Here is a 17068-nt window from a genome sequence, read left to right as displayed (position 1 = left end):
TTTTGGCTTGTCGCCCCCCCCACCCCCACCTTTTTTTTTTTTCTTTTTTCTGGTGTGCTTTTATTTTACCTTGTTGCAATTGTTTCAATTATAGTTTTATTTTTCCTAATATATTTTTCATCTTTCTAATTTTATTTTGTTTTCTATTCTTTGATATTGTACTGCTCCTTTTTTTTTCTTTCTTTCTTCCTTTTTTTTTTTTTTTACTGTGCCAAAAAGCTCGCGGGATCTTGGTTCCCAGGCCAGAGGTCGGACAACGAGCTCCTGTGGTGGGAGCTCCAAGTCCAAACCACTGGAATAACAGAGAACCTCAGACCCCAGGGAATATCAATAGGAGTGAGGCCTCCCAAAGGTCCTCATCTCAGCACCAAGACCCAGCTCTATCCAAATGCCTGCAGACTCCAGTGCTGGACGTCTCAGGCCAAACAACCAGTAAGACAGGAATACAGCACCACCCACCAAAAAGAAAAGACAAAAAAATACGTTACAGACACAGGAGCAAGGTAAAAACCTACAAGATCAAATAAATGAAGATGAAAGAGGCAACCTACCTGAAAAAGAATTCAGAGTAATGATAGTAGGATGATCCAAAATCTTGGAAACAGAATGGAGAAAATACAACAAACATTTAACAAGGATCTAGAAGAACTAAAGAGCAAACAAACAGTGATGAACAACACAATTACTGAAATTAAAAATACTCTAGAAGGAATCAATAACAGAATATCTGAGGCAGAAGAACAGATAAGTGAGCTGGAAGATAAAATGGTGGAAAAGACTGCCAGGGAGCAGAATAAAGAAAAAAGAATGAAAAGAATTGAGGACAGTCTCAGAGACCTCTGAGACAACATTAAATGCACCAACATTCAAATTATAGGGGCCCCAGAAGAAGAGAAAAAGAAAGGGTCTGAGAAAATATTTGAAGAAATTATAGTCGAAAACTTCCCTAACATGGGAAGGAAAATAGTCAGTCAAGTCCAGGAAGCACAGAGAGTACCATAAAGGATAACACCAAAGAGAAACACACTGAGACACATATTAATCAAAGTATCAAAAATTAAATGCAAAGAAAAAATATTAAAAGCAACAAGGGAAAAGCAACAGATAACATACAAGGGAATCCCCATAAGGTTAACAGCTGGTCTTTCAGCAGAAACTCTGCAAGCCAGAAGGGAGTGGCAGGACATATTTAAACTGATGAAAGGGAAAAACTTAAAACCAACATTATTCTACCCAGCAAGGATTTCATTCAGATTCGATGGAGAAATTAAAACCTTTACAGATAAGCAAAAGTTAAGAGAATTCAGCACCACTAAACCAGCTTTACAACAAATGCTAAAGGAACTTATCTAGGCAGGAAGCACAAGAGAAGGAAAAGGCCTACAAATACAAACCCAAAACAATTAAGAAATGGTAACAGGAACATACATATTGATAATTACCTTCAGTGTAAATGGATTAAATGCCCCAGCCAAGAAGACATAGATTGGCTGAATCGATACAGAAACAAGACCCGTACATATGCTGTTGACAAGAGACCCACTTCAGACCTAGGGACACATACAGACTGAAAGTGGGGATGGAAAAAGATACTCCATGCAAATGGAAATCAAAAGAAAGCTGGAGTAGCAATTCTCATATCAGACAAAATAGACTTTAAAAAAAAGACTATTATAAGAGACAAAGAAGGACACTACATAATGATCAAGGGATCAATCCAAGAATATATAACAATTGTAAATATTTATGCACCCAACATAGGAACACCTCAATACATAAGGCAAATGCTAATAGCCATAAAGGGGAAATTGACAGTAACACAGTAAGTGTGGGGGACTTTAACACCCCACTTTCACCAATGGACAGATCATCCAAAATGAAAATACATAAGGAAACACAAGCTTTAAATGACACATTCAACAAGATGGATTTAATTGATATTTATAGGACATTCCATCCAAAAACAACAGAATACACTTTCTTCTCAAGTGCTCATGGAACATTCTCCAGGATAGACCATATCTTGGGTCACAAATCAAGCCTTGGTAAATTTAAGAAAACTGAAATCGTGTCAAGTATCTTTTCTGACCAAAATGTTATGAGACTAGGTATCAATTACAGGAAAAAAACTGTAAAAAATACAAACACATGGAGGCTAAACAATCTACTACTAAATAACCAAGAGATCATTGAAGAAATCAAAGAGGAAATCAAAAAATACCTAGAAACAAACGACAATGAAAACACTACGACCCAAAACCTATGGGATGCAGCAAAATCAGTTCTAAGAGGGAAGTTTAGAGCAATACAAGCCTACCTCAAGAAACAAGAAACATCTCAAATAAACAACCTAACCTTACACCTAAAGCAATTAGAGAAAGAAGAAGAACAACAAAAAAACCCCAAAGTTAGCAGAAGGAAAGAAATCATAAAGATCAGATCAGAAATAAATGAAAAAGAAATGAAGGAAACAATAGTAAAGATCAATAAAACTAAAAGCTGGTTCTTTGAGAAAATAAACAAAATTGATAAACCATTAGCCAGACTCATCAAGCAAAAAAGGGAGAAGACTCACATGCACAGAATTAGAAATGAAAAAGGGGAAGTAACAAGTGACGCTACAGAAATACAAAGGATCATGAGAGATTACTACAAGCAACTATATGCCAATTAAAATGGATAACCTGGAAGAAATGGACAAATTCTTTGAAAAGCACACCTTCTTAGACTGAGCCAGGAAGAAATAGAAAATATAAACAGACCAATCACAAGCACTGAAATTGAAACTGTGATAAAAAATCTTCCAACAAACAAAAGCCCAGGACCAGATGGCTTCACAGGCGAATTCTATCAAATATTTAGAGAAGAGCTAACACCTATCCTTCTCAAACTCTTCCAAAATATAGCAGAGGGAGGAACACACCTAAACTCATTCTACGTGGCCACCATCACCCTGATACCAAAACCAGACAAAGATGTCACAAAAAAAGAAAACTACAGGCCAATATCTCTGATGAACATAGATGCAAAAATCCTCAATAAAATACTAGCAAACAGAATCCAACAGCACATTAAAAGGATCATACACCATGATCAAGTGGAGTTTATCCCAGGAATGCAAGGATTCTTCAATATATGCAAATCAATCAATGTGATACACCATATTAACAAATTGAAGAAGGAAAACCATATGATCAACTCAATAGATGCAGAAAAAGGTTTTGACAAAACTCAACACCGATTTATGATAAAAACTCTCCAGAAAGTGGGCATAGAGGGAACCTATCTCAACATAATAAAGGCCATATATGACAAACCCACAGCCAGCATCATCCTCAATGGTGAAAAACTGAAACCATTTCCACTAAGATCAGGAACAAGACAAGGTTGCCCACTCTCACCACTCTTATTCAACATAGTTTTGGAAGTTTTAGCCACAACAAGCAGAGAAGAAAAAGAAAGGGAATCCAAATCAGAAAAGAAGTAAAACTGTCACTGTTTGCAGGTGACATGATACTATACATAGAGAATCCTAAAGAAGCTACCAGAAAACTACTAGAGCTAATCAATGAATTTGGTAGAGTAGCAGGATACAAAATTAATGCACAGAAATCTCTTGCATTCCTATACACTAAGGATGAAAAATCTGTAAGGGAAATTAAGGAAACACTCCCATTTACCATTGCAAAAAAACGAATAAAATACCTAGGAATAAACCTACCTTAGGAGACAAAAGACCTGTATGCAGAAAACTCTAAGACACTGATGAAAGAAATTAAAGATGACACAAACAGATGGAGAGATATACCATGTTCTTGGATTGGAAGAATCAACACTGTGAAAATGACTCTACTACCCAAAGCAATCTACAGATTCAGTTCAATCCCTATCAAACTACCAATGGCATTTTCCACAGAATTAGAACAAAAAATTTCAAAATTTGTATGGAAACATAAAGGACCCCAAATAGCCAAAGCAATCTTGAGAAAGAAAAATGGAGCTGGAGGAATCGGGCTCCCGGACTTCAGACTATACTACAAAGCTACAGTAATCAAGACAGTATGGTACTGGCACAAAAACAGAAATATAGATCAATGGAACAGGATAGAAAGCCCAGAGATAAACCTATGCACATAGGGTCACCTTATCTTTGATAAAGTAGGCAAGAATATACAATGGAGAAAAGACAGCCTCTTCAATAAGTAGTGTTGGGAAAACTGGACAGCTACATGTAAAAGAATGAAATTAGAACACTCCTTAACACCATACACAAAAATAAACTCAAAATGGATTAGAGACCTAAATGTAAGGACAGGCACTATAAAACTCTTAGAGGAAAATATAGGCAGAAGACTCTTTGACATAAATCACAGCAAGATCCTTTTTGCCCCACCTCCTAGAGAAATGGAAATAAAAACAAACAAATGCGACCTATGAAACTTAAAAGCTTTTGAACAGCAACGGAAACCATAAATAAGATGAAAAGACAACCCTCAGAATGGGAGAAAGTATTTGCAAATGAAGCAACTGACAAAGGATTAATCTCCAAAATATACAAGCAGCTCATGTCGCTTAATATCAAAAAAACCAAACAACCCAATCCAAAAATGCGCAGAAGACCTAAATAGACATTTCTCCAAAGAAGATATACAGATTGCCAACAAACACATGAAAGGATGCTCAACATCACCAATTATTAGAGAAATGCAAATCAAAACTACAATGAGGTATCATCTCACACCAGTCAGAATGGCCATCATCAAAAAATCTACAAACAATAAATGCTGGAGAGGGTGTGGAGAAAAGAGACCCTCTTGCACTGTTGGTGGGATTGTAAATCAGTACAGCCACTATGGAGAACAGTATGGAGGCTCCTTAAAAAACTAAATATAGAAGTATCATGTGACCCAGCAATCCCACTACTGGGCATATACACTGAGAAAACCATAATTCAAAAAGAGTCACGTACCACAATGTTCATTGCAGCACTATTTACAATAGCCAGGACATGGAAGCAACCTAAGTGTCCATCGACAGATGAATGGATAAAGAAGATGTGGCACATATATATACAATGGAATATTACTCAGCCATAAATAGAATGAAATTGAGTTATTTGTAGTGAGTTGGATGGACCTAGAGTCTGTCACACAGAGTGAAGTAAGTCAGAAAGAGAAGAACAAATACCGTATGCTAACACATATATATGGAATCTAAAAAAAAAAAAAAAAGGTTCTGATGACCCGAGGGGCAGGACAGGAATAAAGACACAGACATAGATAATGGACTTCAGGATATGGGGAGGGGGAAGGGTAAGCTGGGACGAAATGAGAGAGTAGCATTGACATATATATACTACCAAATGTAAAATAGATAGCTAGTGGGAAGCAGCTGCATGGCACAGGGTGTTCAGCTCAGTGCTTAACGACCACGTAGAGGGGTGGGATAAGGAGGGTGGGAAGGAGATGCAAGTCAGAGGGGATATGGGGATATACGTATGCATATAGTTGATTCACTTTGTTTTACAGCAGAAACTAACACAACACTGTAAAGCAATTACACTCCAATAAAGATGTTAAAAAAAATAAACTGCCACTCAGCTGCAGGAGTAATCTTCTGGATATTTAGATTGTTACACACTCATGAAAGGGAAGATGATGGAGATAGGAAAAGACACCTACCATTGAACATGCTATTGGCAATAGCACCACAAGGAGCGATGGGGATCCCATTGTGGGAGGTTTTGAATGGAGCACAGTTTTTAACATCCTGGATGAGAAATGATACAGAAATAAGTGTTTTTGGTAAAATCTCTTAAAATGCTGGAAGTGAAAATACTGGCAGTGTAAATCAACCCATGCTGATCCACTGGCACAGATCGAGATTATGGGCTGCTACCTGCTGTTCCCAGGCTGCTGGCTGAACTAGACTAGAAAATTTTTGTGTTTTGGAGGTATGTATGTGTGTACGTGCACGTGTGTGTAGTTTCTTTCCTCATTAACAGTACATAGCATACCAAATATGTCTACAGGAAGAAATTTTACTTTGTTTGCTGTGCTAAATACCACACTAAGCCCACAATGGAATATTTTTTTAAAGGTTTTTCTTATTAGAGTGTAACTTATATTCTAAAAAGTACACAAATTGTGATTCTACAGTTGAATGACTTATCACAGGGAAATCCACCCACCTAAACTACAAGAATACATTTTAAAAAGAGTGGCTGCTAAAAACCATTTGGTTATCCCTTTTATATAATGCCTGTATAGAAAAGGTTTCCTTCTAGCTTTTCTTGCCAGCATGCTCAATATCATTTACCAAGAGTTAAATTTTGTAACCTTAGGTCTGAAAGAATATTCATTAAACCAAAGGCTTTTATTCAATCAAGTAGAGCCCAGTTTCCTTAAACTAGGTTGATTGAAGCCCCCAGTTATAAAAAGGACAATGGTGGATATAGAGTGAGCTAGGCTGAGACCAATCACTCAAGGTTACTATCAAAATGGTTGGTGCATCCATCAACTAAAATGGGCAACTTTAAAGATAACTACAGAAATTAAGTATGAGAAAATAATATTGAAATCTAATTGATGTGTCAGTCATTCAAAGAAGCAAAAAACTCTACTGTTTGAAGCAGCTCCAGTATGCCATCAACTTTATTAAGAGAAACATAAATCCTGAATTGTGGTTGACAGGTACTTGAAGATTTGCCCTTCTGACACATTCATTATTACCAAGACTTGGGCAGTCCAATATGTATCTGGTTTTAATAGAAAATGCTGTCAAATAAAAAAATGGTTGGTGCATGAAAGGATAAACATCTAATTGGACAAGATTCACATTCCTGCTCTGAAGAGGGAAAGTGCTCCTTCTCAATAGCAGTTATCCTGAATACTCAGCCCCTTCAGTTCATGCAAGAATGAAATGAGCATTTCTGTCTTGTAAAAACTTAGCTTTTGAGTTTATTTTCCATACTGTCTTTTAGACTGAAAGATCCATCTGGCTTAAAAAAAAAAAAGAGTATTACACCAAATTAAATAAAGCCTTACCTTTACATCTGTACCCACCAGTTGGCTATTACTTCTGGATAGAATATATCGATAGAGGTTCTGATAGAAGCCATACAATTTGTAGTACATATAAATATTACCCTGTAGAGTAGAACAGCAAGATGTAAGAAGAGAGAAAATAAACTGAAATATTAATAAACACGGACAGGAGTTTTAAAATATAAGAAGTAGTACCAAAAAGTATTGATGTGAACTGAAAGCTTCTTTATATCAGATAGAAACCCAAGAAATTATTTTTAAAAATCAGTGTTGGAAAATCCTGGTGTATACAAAATTATTTAAATGACTACATAACTTATTTTTAATGTTTTTGTAAGGGCTACCACATTCCTGCCTTGAAAAAATTTTATAACTAGGCTTTGTATTCTCAATATATAAAATTTTATTTTACAAATATTTCCCAGCAATACTAGGAAAGATGCTTTGCCTAGGGGTTGTGGTAAGCATCAAATTCACATGGTCTCAAAGCAAATCCATGAAACACAATTTAAAATTGGAGTCACTGAGCATGTTTAGGCGCATGTTCACAATTGCCCATGTGAAAGACATAAGCCCAGCTCCTTGGTGTCCAGCTCCAGTGTTGTCTTTTTATCACTAGGATCTAGCACAGTACTGTGGCATATTATACTTGGTTAAGAAATGGTGAACTATTTGTTATGGACAAAAAGATGGAATAGTTCACTGATCTAGAAGAAAGGTGGTTTTCACCTTAGCAGTAAGTAGCCTTGTGGCCATGAGAGATGGGCCTTTTCATGGATTTTGCCGAATGAGGCTGCCCAATCACAGGCTACCATTGTGCTTCTACATTCATGGTGAAATACCAAGGCCCTAAAACTTCTCCTTTTTTTTTTTTTTGTTTAATTTGTATTTATTTATTTTTGGCTGCATTGGGTCTTCATTACTGTGCGAGGGCTTTTCTCTAGTTGCAGGGGCTACTCTTCGTTGCGGTGCGCAGCCTTCTCATTGCGGTGGCTTCTCTTGTTGCAGAGCACAGGCTCTAGAAGCGTGGGCTTCAGTAGTGGTGGCACGTGGGCTCAGTAGTTGTGGCTCACGGGCTCTAGAGTGCAGGCTCAGTAGTTGTGGCGCACGGGCTTAGTTGCTCCGCGGCTTGTGGGATCTTCCCAGACCATGGCTCAAACCCGTGTCCCCTGCATTGGCAGGCGGATTCTTAACCACTGCGCCACCAGGGAAGCCCCCTAGAACTTTTCCAAGTGGGCTTGATACAGATTTTACTAACAGCACATATGATGCAAATGTAAATGTCTAAGGTAGCTATTTATAATTAATATTCTACCTACCTCCAAAATAATGAAGGTATGCATCTAAAAATATGAAGGCCTAAATTTTATTAAGTGCCTCCCATATGTCAGGTGCTATGTTCAGTGCTAGAAATACAAAAGTATTACTTTACAGTTCCCTGAGTCAACTGATTCTTTTATGCTATGCAAATTTGGCCTCACCCTAAGGACCTTTAAGAGGATGAGTATGGAAGATGGGAGCTGGTACTCAGGTTAGGCTGAAAATAAGGGTCATGGTAAGTGTGACCAGTAACAGAAAACAACAAAGGCTGAAGAGCTTAGTCCCTGGTAAGAGAAAAGCCTCTGGAACACTGAGAAAGGGAGATGCTGGGCCCTAAGAGGTGGGCTGGAACATCATAAACAGAGAGCATGGATGTGAAGGTGAACAAGCCAGGCATAGCAGGAATGACAGATTATATTTCCTCACCAAAGGAGGGAACCTCTACTGATGACCCATAACTACAGAAAATATGAAATCCATGGAATGGAACTTACCATACATTTTCTTGGAAGCTAAAAAGAGCATTCTACTTACCCAAAGTTATATACTCATATAAACATGACAAAATAAATAGAGAACACTCACATGCTGGGGACAGAAGTGTTTTAATAAACTTTTTTCAATAATTCTTTGTCCAAGATTTTACAAGTCCTCCAAGATCATCATCTTTTTGATTAGTCCTAGAGGCACAATGAACTTTATAGTGTTTCTTTTCTTCCATGGTACTTGGTGCATGATTCCTAGTTTAAGGCAGAGAGCCTTGCGTGGATGTGTCATCTAGTGTGTGTAATGTGTGTGAACTTGTGGGCAGAAGGCTCTGTGCTTGCCCTGAGTAGTTTGGTTAGATTTTTATGAGAAAGCCTTTGCCTCAAAGGAATGGTTAGCAGCTGGTAACACTTATTTGCCTTTAGGATTTCAAAGGACGCAGACAGATGGGAACTTGAAGCCCTTTAAGGTTTTATCTTTTGAATTTTTTTTCTTCAAAATTGTAAGCACCCTGTGCCCCCCAAGAAGTAACCAATCCTGCTGACACCTTGATTTCAGACTTCTGATTTCTAGAATTGTGAGAAAATAAATATCTAATGTTTAAAGAAAAAAAAAGCAACACTAACTTTTACTTTGGGGGGACAGCATGGTGAGTTGAAGAAGGCAAGAAAGTACACAATTGTAGAGAACTAGAATTTTGACCTTTAACAAAAGAGCACAGATATAAAACGTCCCTCATGGGACTTTATATAGATATCACTTACAACTCAAGTACAACTCAGTAATATTCTCATAATTTACATCAGACTTACTCACAAAAATGATTAGAGATACAGATGTATTCAGAATATGACCGATGCCAACATGCTTTCATCTGGGATCAAGGGGGAGATAGGAAAGGGACACATAAAACCAAAGCTTCCTAAAGCATAAAGCAATATAATTTATCACTTTATCTTTTTTTTCCATTCATTTAAAATTTCAGCAAACATTTTCTAAGCATCTGCCACGTAAAATATACTGTGCTATGCCCCTGTGAAGGAAGCAAAGATTCTTATGTTCATTCAATAAACATTAATTGGGCAACTACAGGGTGTCAGGCATAGTTATAGGTGCTTGGGATACAATAGTGAGAGACAGACAATAAACAATACATATAATAAACTGTTCATTTATATAGTAAGTTGGAAGGTGATAAGTACTATGGAAAAAATGGAAATTACAGTAAGGTAATAAGAATCAGGAGTGAGGTGTGAGGTGAGCAGACAGGATGAAGTATGAAATAGGATGGCTAGTGTAGGCCTGATTAGGTGATGGCTGAGCCAAACAGGACCTGAAGGCAGCAGGGGAGTTAGCCGAGTGGATGTCAGGTACAGAGAAGAAGAGAATGTCTGACTTGTTTGAGGAATGAAGAGGCCGGTGTGGTCAGAGAGGGGGTGGGGAAGAGAATGGAGAGAGGAAGTTAGGAGGAAGTAAGAAGCCAGATCACATAGGCCTTGTAAGGACTTAGGCTTTTTCACTGAGTAGAAAGAGAAGCCATTGCAGGGATTTTTTGAGCAAAGGAATAACACGATATGACTTATACTTTAAAACGCTCACTCTGGCTGCTCTATTGAGACATGGATACAACAGGGAGACCTGATAGGAGGCTACTATAGAAATCCAGGTGAGAGGTGAGGGTGGCATGGAGCTGGGTAGTAGCAGCAGAGGTGGGCAGAGGTGAGCAGACTCTGGATATATATATATATATATATATATATTTTTTTTTTTTTTTTGTGGTACGCGGGCCTCTCACTGTTGTGGCCTCTCCCGTTGTGGAGCACAGGCTCCGGACGCGCAGGCTCAGCGGCCATGGCTCACGGGCCCAGCCGCTCCGCGGCATGTGGGATCTTCCCAGACCGGGGCACGAACCTGTGTCCTCTGCATTGGCAGGCGGACTCTCAACCACTGCGCCACCAGGGAAGCCCTGGATATATTTTGAATGTAGAACCAATAGGATGGATTGGATGCAAGGTGTGAAAGAACGAAAGGAGTCAAGAATGACCCCTGGGCTTTTAGCCTGAGCACCAGAAGGACAGAGTTCTTTTCAACTGAGATTGTCTGTGGGTGGAATAGGGTTTTTCTGGAGATGGGCGTAGAGTGAGTAAGGGGAAGAAGTGGATATTAGTTCAGTTTTAGAAACATTAAGCTGAGATAGAAAACAGAGCATTGGTAATCGATAGCATTTAAACCTATGAGGTAGATGATGTTTCCAAGGAGGTGAGTGCATACGGAGAGGAGATGAAGACTGAAGGCCATGACTAAAGCCCTGCAGATCTCCACATAAAGAGTTTGGAGAGGGCTTCCCTGGTGGCGCAGTGGTTGAGAGTCCACCTGCCGATGCAGGGGACACGGGTTTGTGCCCCGGTCCGGGAAGATCCCACATGCCGCAAAGCAGCTGGGCCTGCGCGTCCGGAGCCTGTGCTCCACAACGGGAGAGGCCACAACAGTGAGAGGCCAGCGTACTGCCAAAAAAAAAAAAAAAAAAAAAAAAGAGTTTGGAGAAAATAGGAGGAGCGTAATCGAGGGGTGGATGTGGCCGCTGTGCTCTGAGGTCATCCTATGTTTGCACCAAAGCCATGCTTCCCATTGCTGCTCTCAGACAACAGCTCAGCAGCAGGGATACTGAGGCAAGGACTCTCTGTTGGGGTTGCTGAAACTTTCTTAAGAATACCCTGCAGTCTAAGACCTTTCTTCCCTCCTCCCCATCTCTCTACCCTTTTCTCCCTCTGTCCCTCCTTCCTTCCTACTCTGCTTCCCTCTCCTTCCCAGGGGTCAGAGCTGTGTTGTGGTCTGACAGCTCTCCCAGCCTCCTCCAGCTTCCTCCATATTTTCCCTCACAGGCAGTTCCCCCAGTAAATCTCTGGCATATCTAATCCTGTCTTGGCATCTGCTTCTCAGAGGACCTGGACTAACACGAGACTTTAATCAGCCCCAAAGCAGGGATGTCTCTTAATATTTCTTTGGCATTTCTCACAGTGCCTGACAGCCAGGCCAAGAGTCGCCTTAGGGATTAGGCAACTGTATGTGTAGAATGACTAGGAGGGGAGGACGCAAGGAGAGTCCCAGGTGTGTGACCTTTGACACTAACTCACTGTGTGACCTTGGCCAAGTCACTTAACCTCTCAACCCATTAATCTTCTCACTGTAAAATGAGTGGTTCGATTCAGCGATTTCTATGGTCCCCTCCTGTGTTGACATTTGGCATAGAACCTGTTTGATTGATGTTAAGAATTGTTACAAAGCTGGGTGGGTAAAGAATCCGGAAATTTAGACACAAGGAGAAGAATGAAATTCCAAAGAAAGAAAAGGGGGTGGGGGGGAGAGTCGAACACGAACCTCCATACTTTATAAGATCCCCGCCCTGCGCTACTTCTTGTATTTTCAGTGTTGGAAAGCATTTGGTGGAGCTCGTGAATTTACTGCCGCACGTTAAATAGGAGCAGAGCGGCGTCTAGCCAACTGAAGGCTCTTGACTCTCACTTACCTTCATTGTCTCTGGAAGGAAAAAGGCAATGGAGCAGTTGCATTCTTTGTCAAAATGAGCGGCATTTTCCCGCAGTTTTGCACAATTTGCACATTTTTCTGTGTAATTAATCTGTGTCAGGCAGGGAAAATAGTAATTATTAATTAAAAAGGGATGTGAGTACATATATTAAAATTAAAGTCCTGAGTCCATCAAAGTCTCCAAGCTTTCTAGGTCAAGGGCGTGCTATCTGGGACATGAACCAAGGGCAGCTCTGCGGATGTGTGGGACAAGTGGGTCTCCTTACAGCCTTTCATTTTGGGACCCAGCTGCATTTTGCCACTTACCTGGAGTTCAGGGTTTCTACTACATATTTATGTAACCTGCTGTGATGAAGCCTTATACCTCCATCATAAAAAGTTACCATTAGGAAAATATTAGTCAGTGACTCATGAGAACTGGGCCTGCAGCCTGAGTCTAATCAGCGTTATGGGAAAGTCACTTCACTGTTTTTCCATTTTATTGTATGGAAAATATTTATACTGTGAATTATTCTACATGGTATCTAGAGGAAGTTTTTAAAAATGACCAAACAGAAAAAAGAAGTGTTTCCAAAATGTAGTTATCGATGTATGTGAAGCAATTGTTTTTAATTGTTATATTGTTTTTAGAAGTTAAGTTCTGTGCAAAATGGTATAAGTGGACTCTTTAAAAAAGGATAGTGTGTCCCGAATGGGCAAATCCTGTGAGCTCTGGCTCAAGGACTCAGTTATGTGAAGACGGAGCTGGAAGGAGAGTGGGGATGGGGGGCTCAGAGAGAGGCCACGAGGCTGTGCATTTCCCTTCCGCTCCAGGAAACACTCATCTCAGGCTCCCAGGGGTGGTTGTGAGGTCCTGCTGGTCGCTGCTGCTTTTTCCTCACTGTGTTGAGGAGTCATTAGAAAAGTCTGGGAATGGGAAAGGAACAGGGAAGCAAGGGACTGTCTTTCTCTTCAGTAAATTGCCAATGGGATTTTAGATTCTTTGGGAGAGAAGAGTAACAAGAAGGAAAGAAGGAATTTTCAATGCTTGCAAAGCCACTGGGTGTTTGGAAGTCAAAGAGGTAAAGTGTGGATACTAAATTAAAGATTAGCCAAAAGGTTACTTAATTGTACTTAGATGCTTATATTTACTTAAATCATTCTTTAAGTATGCAGCAAGACTTGAACTATTATTTTTAAAAATACTGATGCCTTTTCTGTTAGTGACACTGCATTCTAATTTTTTAAAAGCATTAAAGAACAGGGCTGTACCTAATTGAGACCTATCAATAGCACACTGAACTGTGACTGAGGAAATGGGTGCTAGTTCAGCCAGTCTCTGATCCTGAGTTCCAGGGCCCACATTTTGTTCATCAGCATCATTTTGGCTAGCAATTAATTGATTTGTGAGGTCATTTTAGTAGTATACACACTACTCCATGGATTCGAGAGAGTTCTATCAATGCCGAATTAGAAAAAAATGTCTTTCATGATCAAGTAATTTTTGAGTAGATGATATCCAAGGTGTTTTCTAGCTCTAAACATTTTATGAGGGAAACATGTCTTTGATCTACTGTCTACTCTTGCTGCTCAAACCTATAGCTCTAAAATGACAGCAAAGATCATAGTCTGGGCCTCATAGAATTTTGGAAAGGCAGGAATTATCATTCTTGCTTAAAGTAAACTGCAAAAAGGGCACTTTCTCGTTGTGCCCCAGGCCTAAGTGAGAAGAGGAAAGCCAGCTCCGAGCTCTTCTACTAGGTGTGTATTGACCACACTGGCCTGGGATACACCTTATACATCCTGATACATCCTGATACTCAGGATCAGAGACTGGCTGAACTAGCACCCGTTTCCTCGGTCACAGTTCAGTGTGCTATTGATAGGTCTCAATTAGCTACAGCCCTGTTCTTTAATGCTTTTAAAAAATTAGAAAGCAGTGTCACTAACAGAAAAGGCATCAGTATTTTTAAAAATAATAGTTCAAGTCTTGCTGCATACTTAAAGAATGATTTAAGTAAATATAAGCATCTAAGTACATTCATCTTACCACCCATTACAACAAAACACTTCCATGTGCAAAAGAGCATTGGCCTCTATGGGTGGTTTCTGATTTTCCTGTATAAAAGCAAGTGTTAGAAACAGTCCTCTCTGAAGTGGCTTAAAAGAAAAGTCAATTGGAAAATCCCCTTAACATCAAGATAAAATCATTCTGTTGAAAGTTGTTTGCAGAGTGGCCTTGGCCAACCATGGAGTGAGGTTCTCCTCACATGGCTAAGGTGACATCATTCAGCAATTGCTGTCTCTTAATGGAGGCTGCACTTCAAAGAGGGTGGGGATGGGTGCCCAGAAGGGAGGAAGCTGGAAGGACATGGGAAGGGGAGGGGAAGAACCAGAAAGAAAGGGGTTGGTGAAGGAGAAAATCGAACAGTAAACAGGATGAACTTTATGGAAATGAATATCAACCTTGTAAGCCAATTACTTTGCTATCGCCTTCAACAAGGCAAGTTTACTTCCCTCCTGCCATTTTGCCTTTTTCACTTGGTGGGGCCTGGTGGTTTACATTACCACACTGGAGGACTCAAGAGGACTTAGGGGCACCTGCCAGGAGCTGGGGGGTGGGGCACAGAAAATTTCAGTGGAAAGGCAAGAGAGCAGTGTGTGTTGGTAGGAGGAGTGGGACCTGAAATGCAATTTTCTTCTTTGAAGTCCTCGCTATTTGCCGTAATCCGTTCTTTCAGTAAGTGTGTGCCTATTATGCACTGGCGACGTGCAAGGAAGGGGTTGTGGATATGGCAAACACGCCAGCCGTGGCTGAGCTCTCTGTTCTTAGCACACACTACCTTACTCACTCTATCGTTAGCTCATTGAGGATGGAGTTCAACTCTTACAAACCTTACTCATCTACACACCCAGAAGAACTCTGAGCACCTTCAGACACTCATGAACGTTAAATCAGGGTTGACAGACTTGGCCTTCATGGTAATTTTGCCACTAGCCTATGTGGGGAGAGGGAATGGGTGAGCTTTCCATGGCTGCCTTCAGAGTGGAGGTCATACAGTCTGGGATATCACATAACCTGCTCAGAGATTATTTGCATGAAACATGTACTTAATTTATTAGACCAAATGCGGGCATGGCCTCAGACAAGATCTGAGCTCCCCCTCCCCAGACCAGCTACTGGGCTTCTCATCCTCCAACAGCTTGTTGTCAAATCGGCAAAAGGCTTGTAACTGAGGGGTTCACTGCTCAACTTGCACTTTTCTCACTCTGAGTAGAACTTGGTTTATTTTGCTAAGTATCCTTTAGAGGCCAGAAAGATTTGTGTTCTTGCCTTTCCTGGATTAAAGCGATGATCTCAGATGGAATTTATTTGCAAAGGAAAAGACACAATGCTTGAAAGTGGGGCAAAATTAAGACCTACATCTTTGGCTCTTCGTTCTTTTTTTCAATATGATTCATGGGTCCCTGGCAGTCATTTGGTCTTGCCTCTCCTCCCGCCTCTACCAGTCACTTGTTCGGTACTCTGCCAGCATAAAAAGCTCCTGACTTTGCCAGGCCCCTGTAAACAAATGTGGCTGAACTGACCAGTGTGAGAGTGATTGTCCTCAAGAGGGAGAAGGGATGAACAAAGCCACCACATAGAGGCTCTTTCACCATCTGCACCTGCCTGCTGAAAAAGGGATGCTCCAGTCTCATCTACTTCCCTGTTGCAGGGCTGGGTTCTCAAACTGACCACTCATTATAGTCCCAAAGCTGAAAATTCTTAGAAATTGCATCAAAAAAGTGAGATGGGACACACCTCTACTTCCTTGATGGTCTTTGCAGACAACAGAAGGATGACGCCCACTCCAAGGCAGAACACGCCTGTGGCAAAAAAGCTGGAGAGGATTTTGTTGGCTGAGAGCTGTAGCCTGTAGGCGGGCAACTGCTGCTGCTTCACTGCACTGTTGTCTGGCAATCTGGACTGGCAGTCCTGGGATTTCCTCTTCATTGTGGTTCTGCGGGTGACCCAGATATACTTTTGAGGCATTTATAACATTACTGCTCAGAGTAATACCACATAATGGTAATATTGAGAATTACGTGCATCTTCCTTTGCACTCGCAAAGTCTTTCTGCTTCCTGGAATTATTTCTTAACTGGACCCGATATTATTTCTTAACCAGACCCGATTTCCACAGCTCCCTTCAATCAGCCATTGTTGGGTATGTTTTACGTAGGCTCAAAAAGCTTGTTGTGCTAACTGCCATGCCTAGGAGGAACAGTCTCCAGCAGGTCTGTATAAACCAACATCTGGCAACATTAGAAAGCAGTTACAACGGGCTATTTCTGGGACGTGGTGGCTAATTCAAGGCAACCCTTCCTGAAAGGGAGAAAATGGATTTATCCTTAAGAACTTGCCCAAATCCTTCAAGATTAATACAGATAATAGAAATGAGTGCTGTCAGCTTTTCCCAAATGTGGCTGTCCCTTAACACGAATATAAACTAAGTTGGGAAAATGCTCTCAGATTACAGCTAACTTTGCTCTTTGTGATAATGAGGAAGGGAGAAGCAAACAGGGATTGCAGAACACAGATGACTAATCTCAGTAGTTTCCAATTTTTTCATCCATAAGAAAGGCTCTGGCAGAAAGTGTAAATGAAAAACATCTCCTCCTAACCTTTCCTCAAGCACGCGCTTTGAAGTA

At 40.4% G+C, this 17068-nt stretch overlaps 1 protein-coding gene across 1 annotated transcript in view; it reads right to left on the bottom strand.

Moving 5' to 3' along the window:
- Positions 1-16371, bottom strand: part of LOC132491283 (cell cycle control protein 50C-like) — a 34040-nt gene extending 17669 nt beyond the window's left edge. The window contains exons 1-4 of the mRNA XM_060100160.1: positions 16180-16371; positions 12379-12489; positions 7047-7148; positions 5682-5769 (exon numbers count right to left, since the gene is read on the bottom strand). Of these exons, the coding sequence (XP_059956143.1) occupies positions 5682-5769; positions 7047-7148; positions 12379-12489; positions 16180-16371 (493 nt within the window). The remainder of the gene's footprint in view (positions 1-5681; positions 5770-7046; positions 7149-12378; positions 12490-16179) is intronic.
- Between the last annotated feature and the right edge of the window lie 697 nt (positions 16372-17068).

This window comes from Mesoplodon densirostris, chromosome 5 (assembly GCF_025265405.1).
Source record: "Mesoplodon densirostris isolate mMesDen1 chromosome 5, mMesDen1 primary haplotype, whole genome shotgun sequence".
In the NCBI taxonomy this organism is placed as follows: domain Eukaryota; kingdom Metazoa; phylum Chordata; class Mammalia; order Artiodactyla; family Ziphiidae; genus Mesoplodon; species Mesoplodon densirostris.
This window is presented reverse-complemented; position numbering and strand designations above follow the sequence as displayed.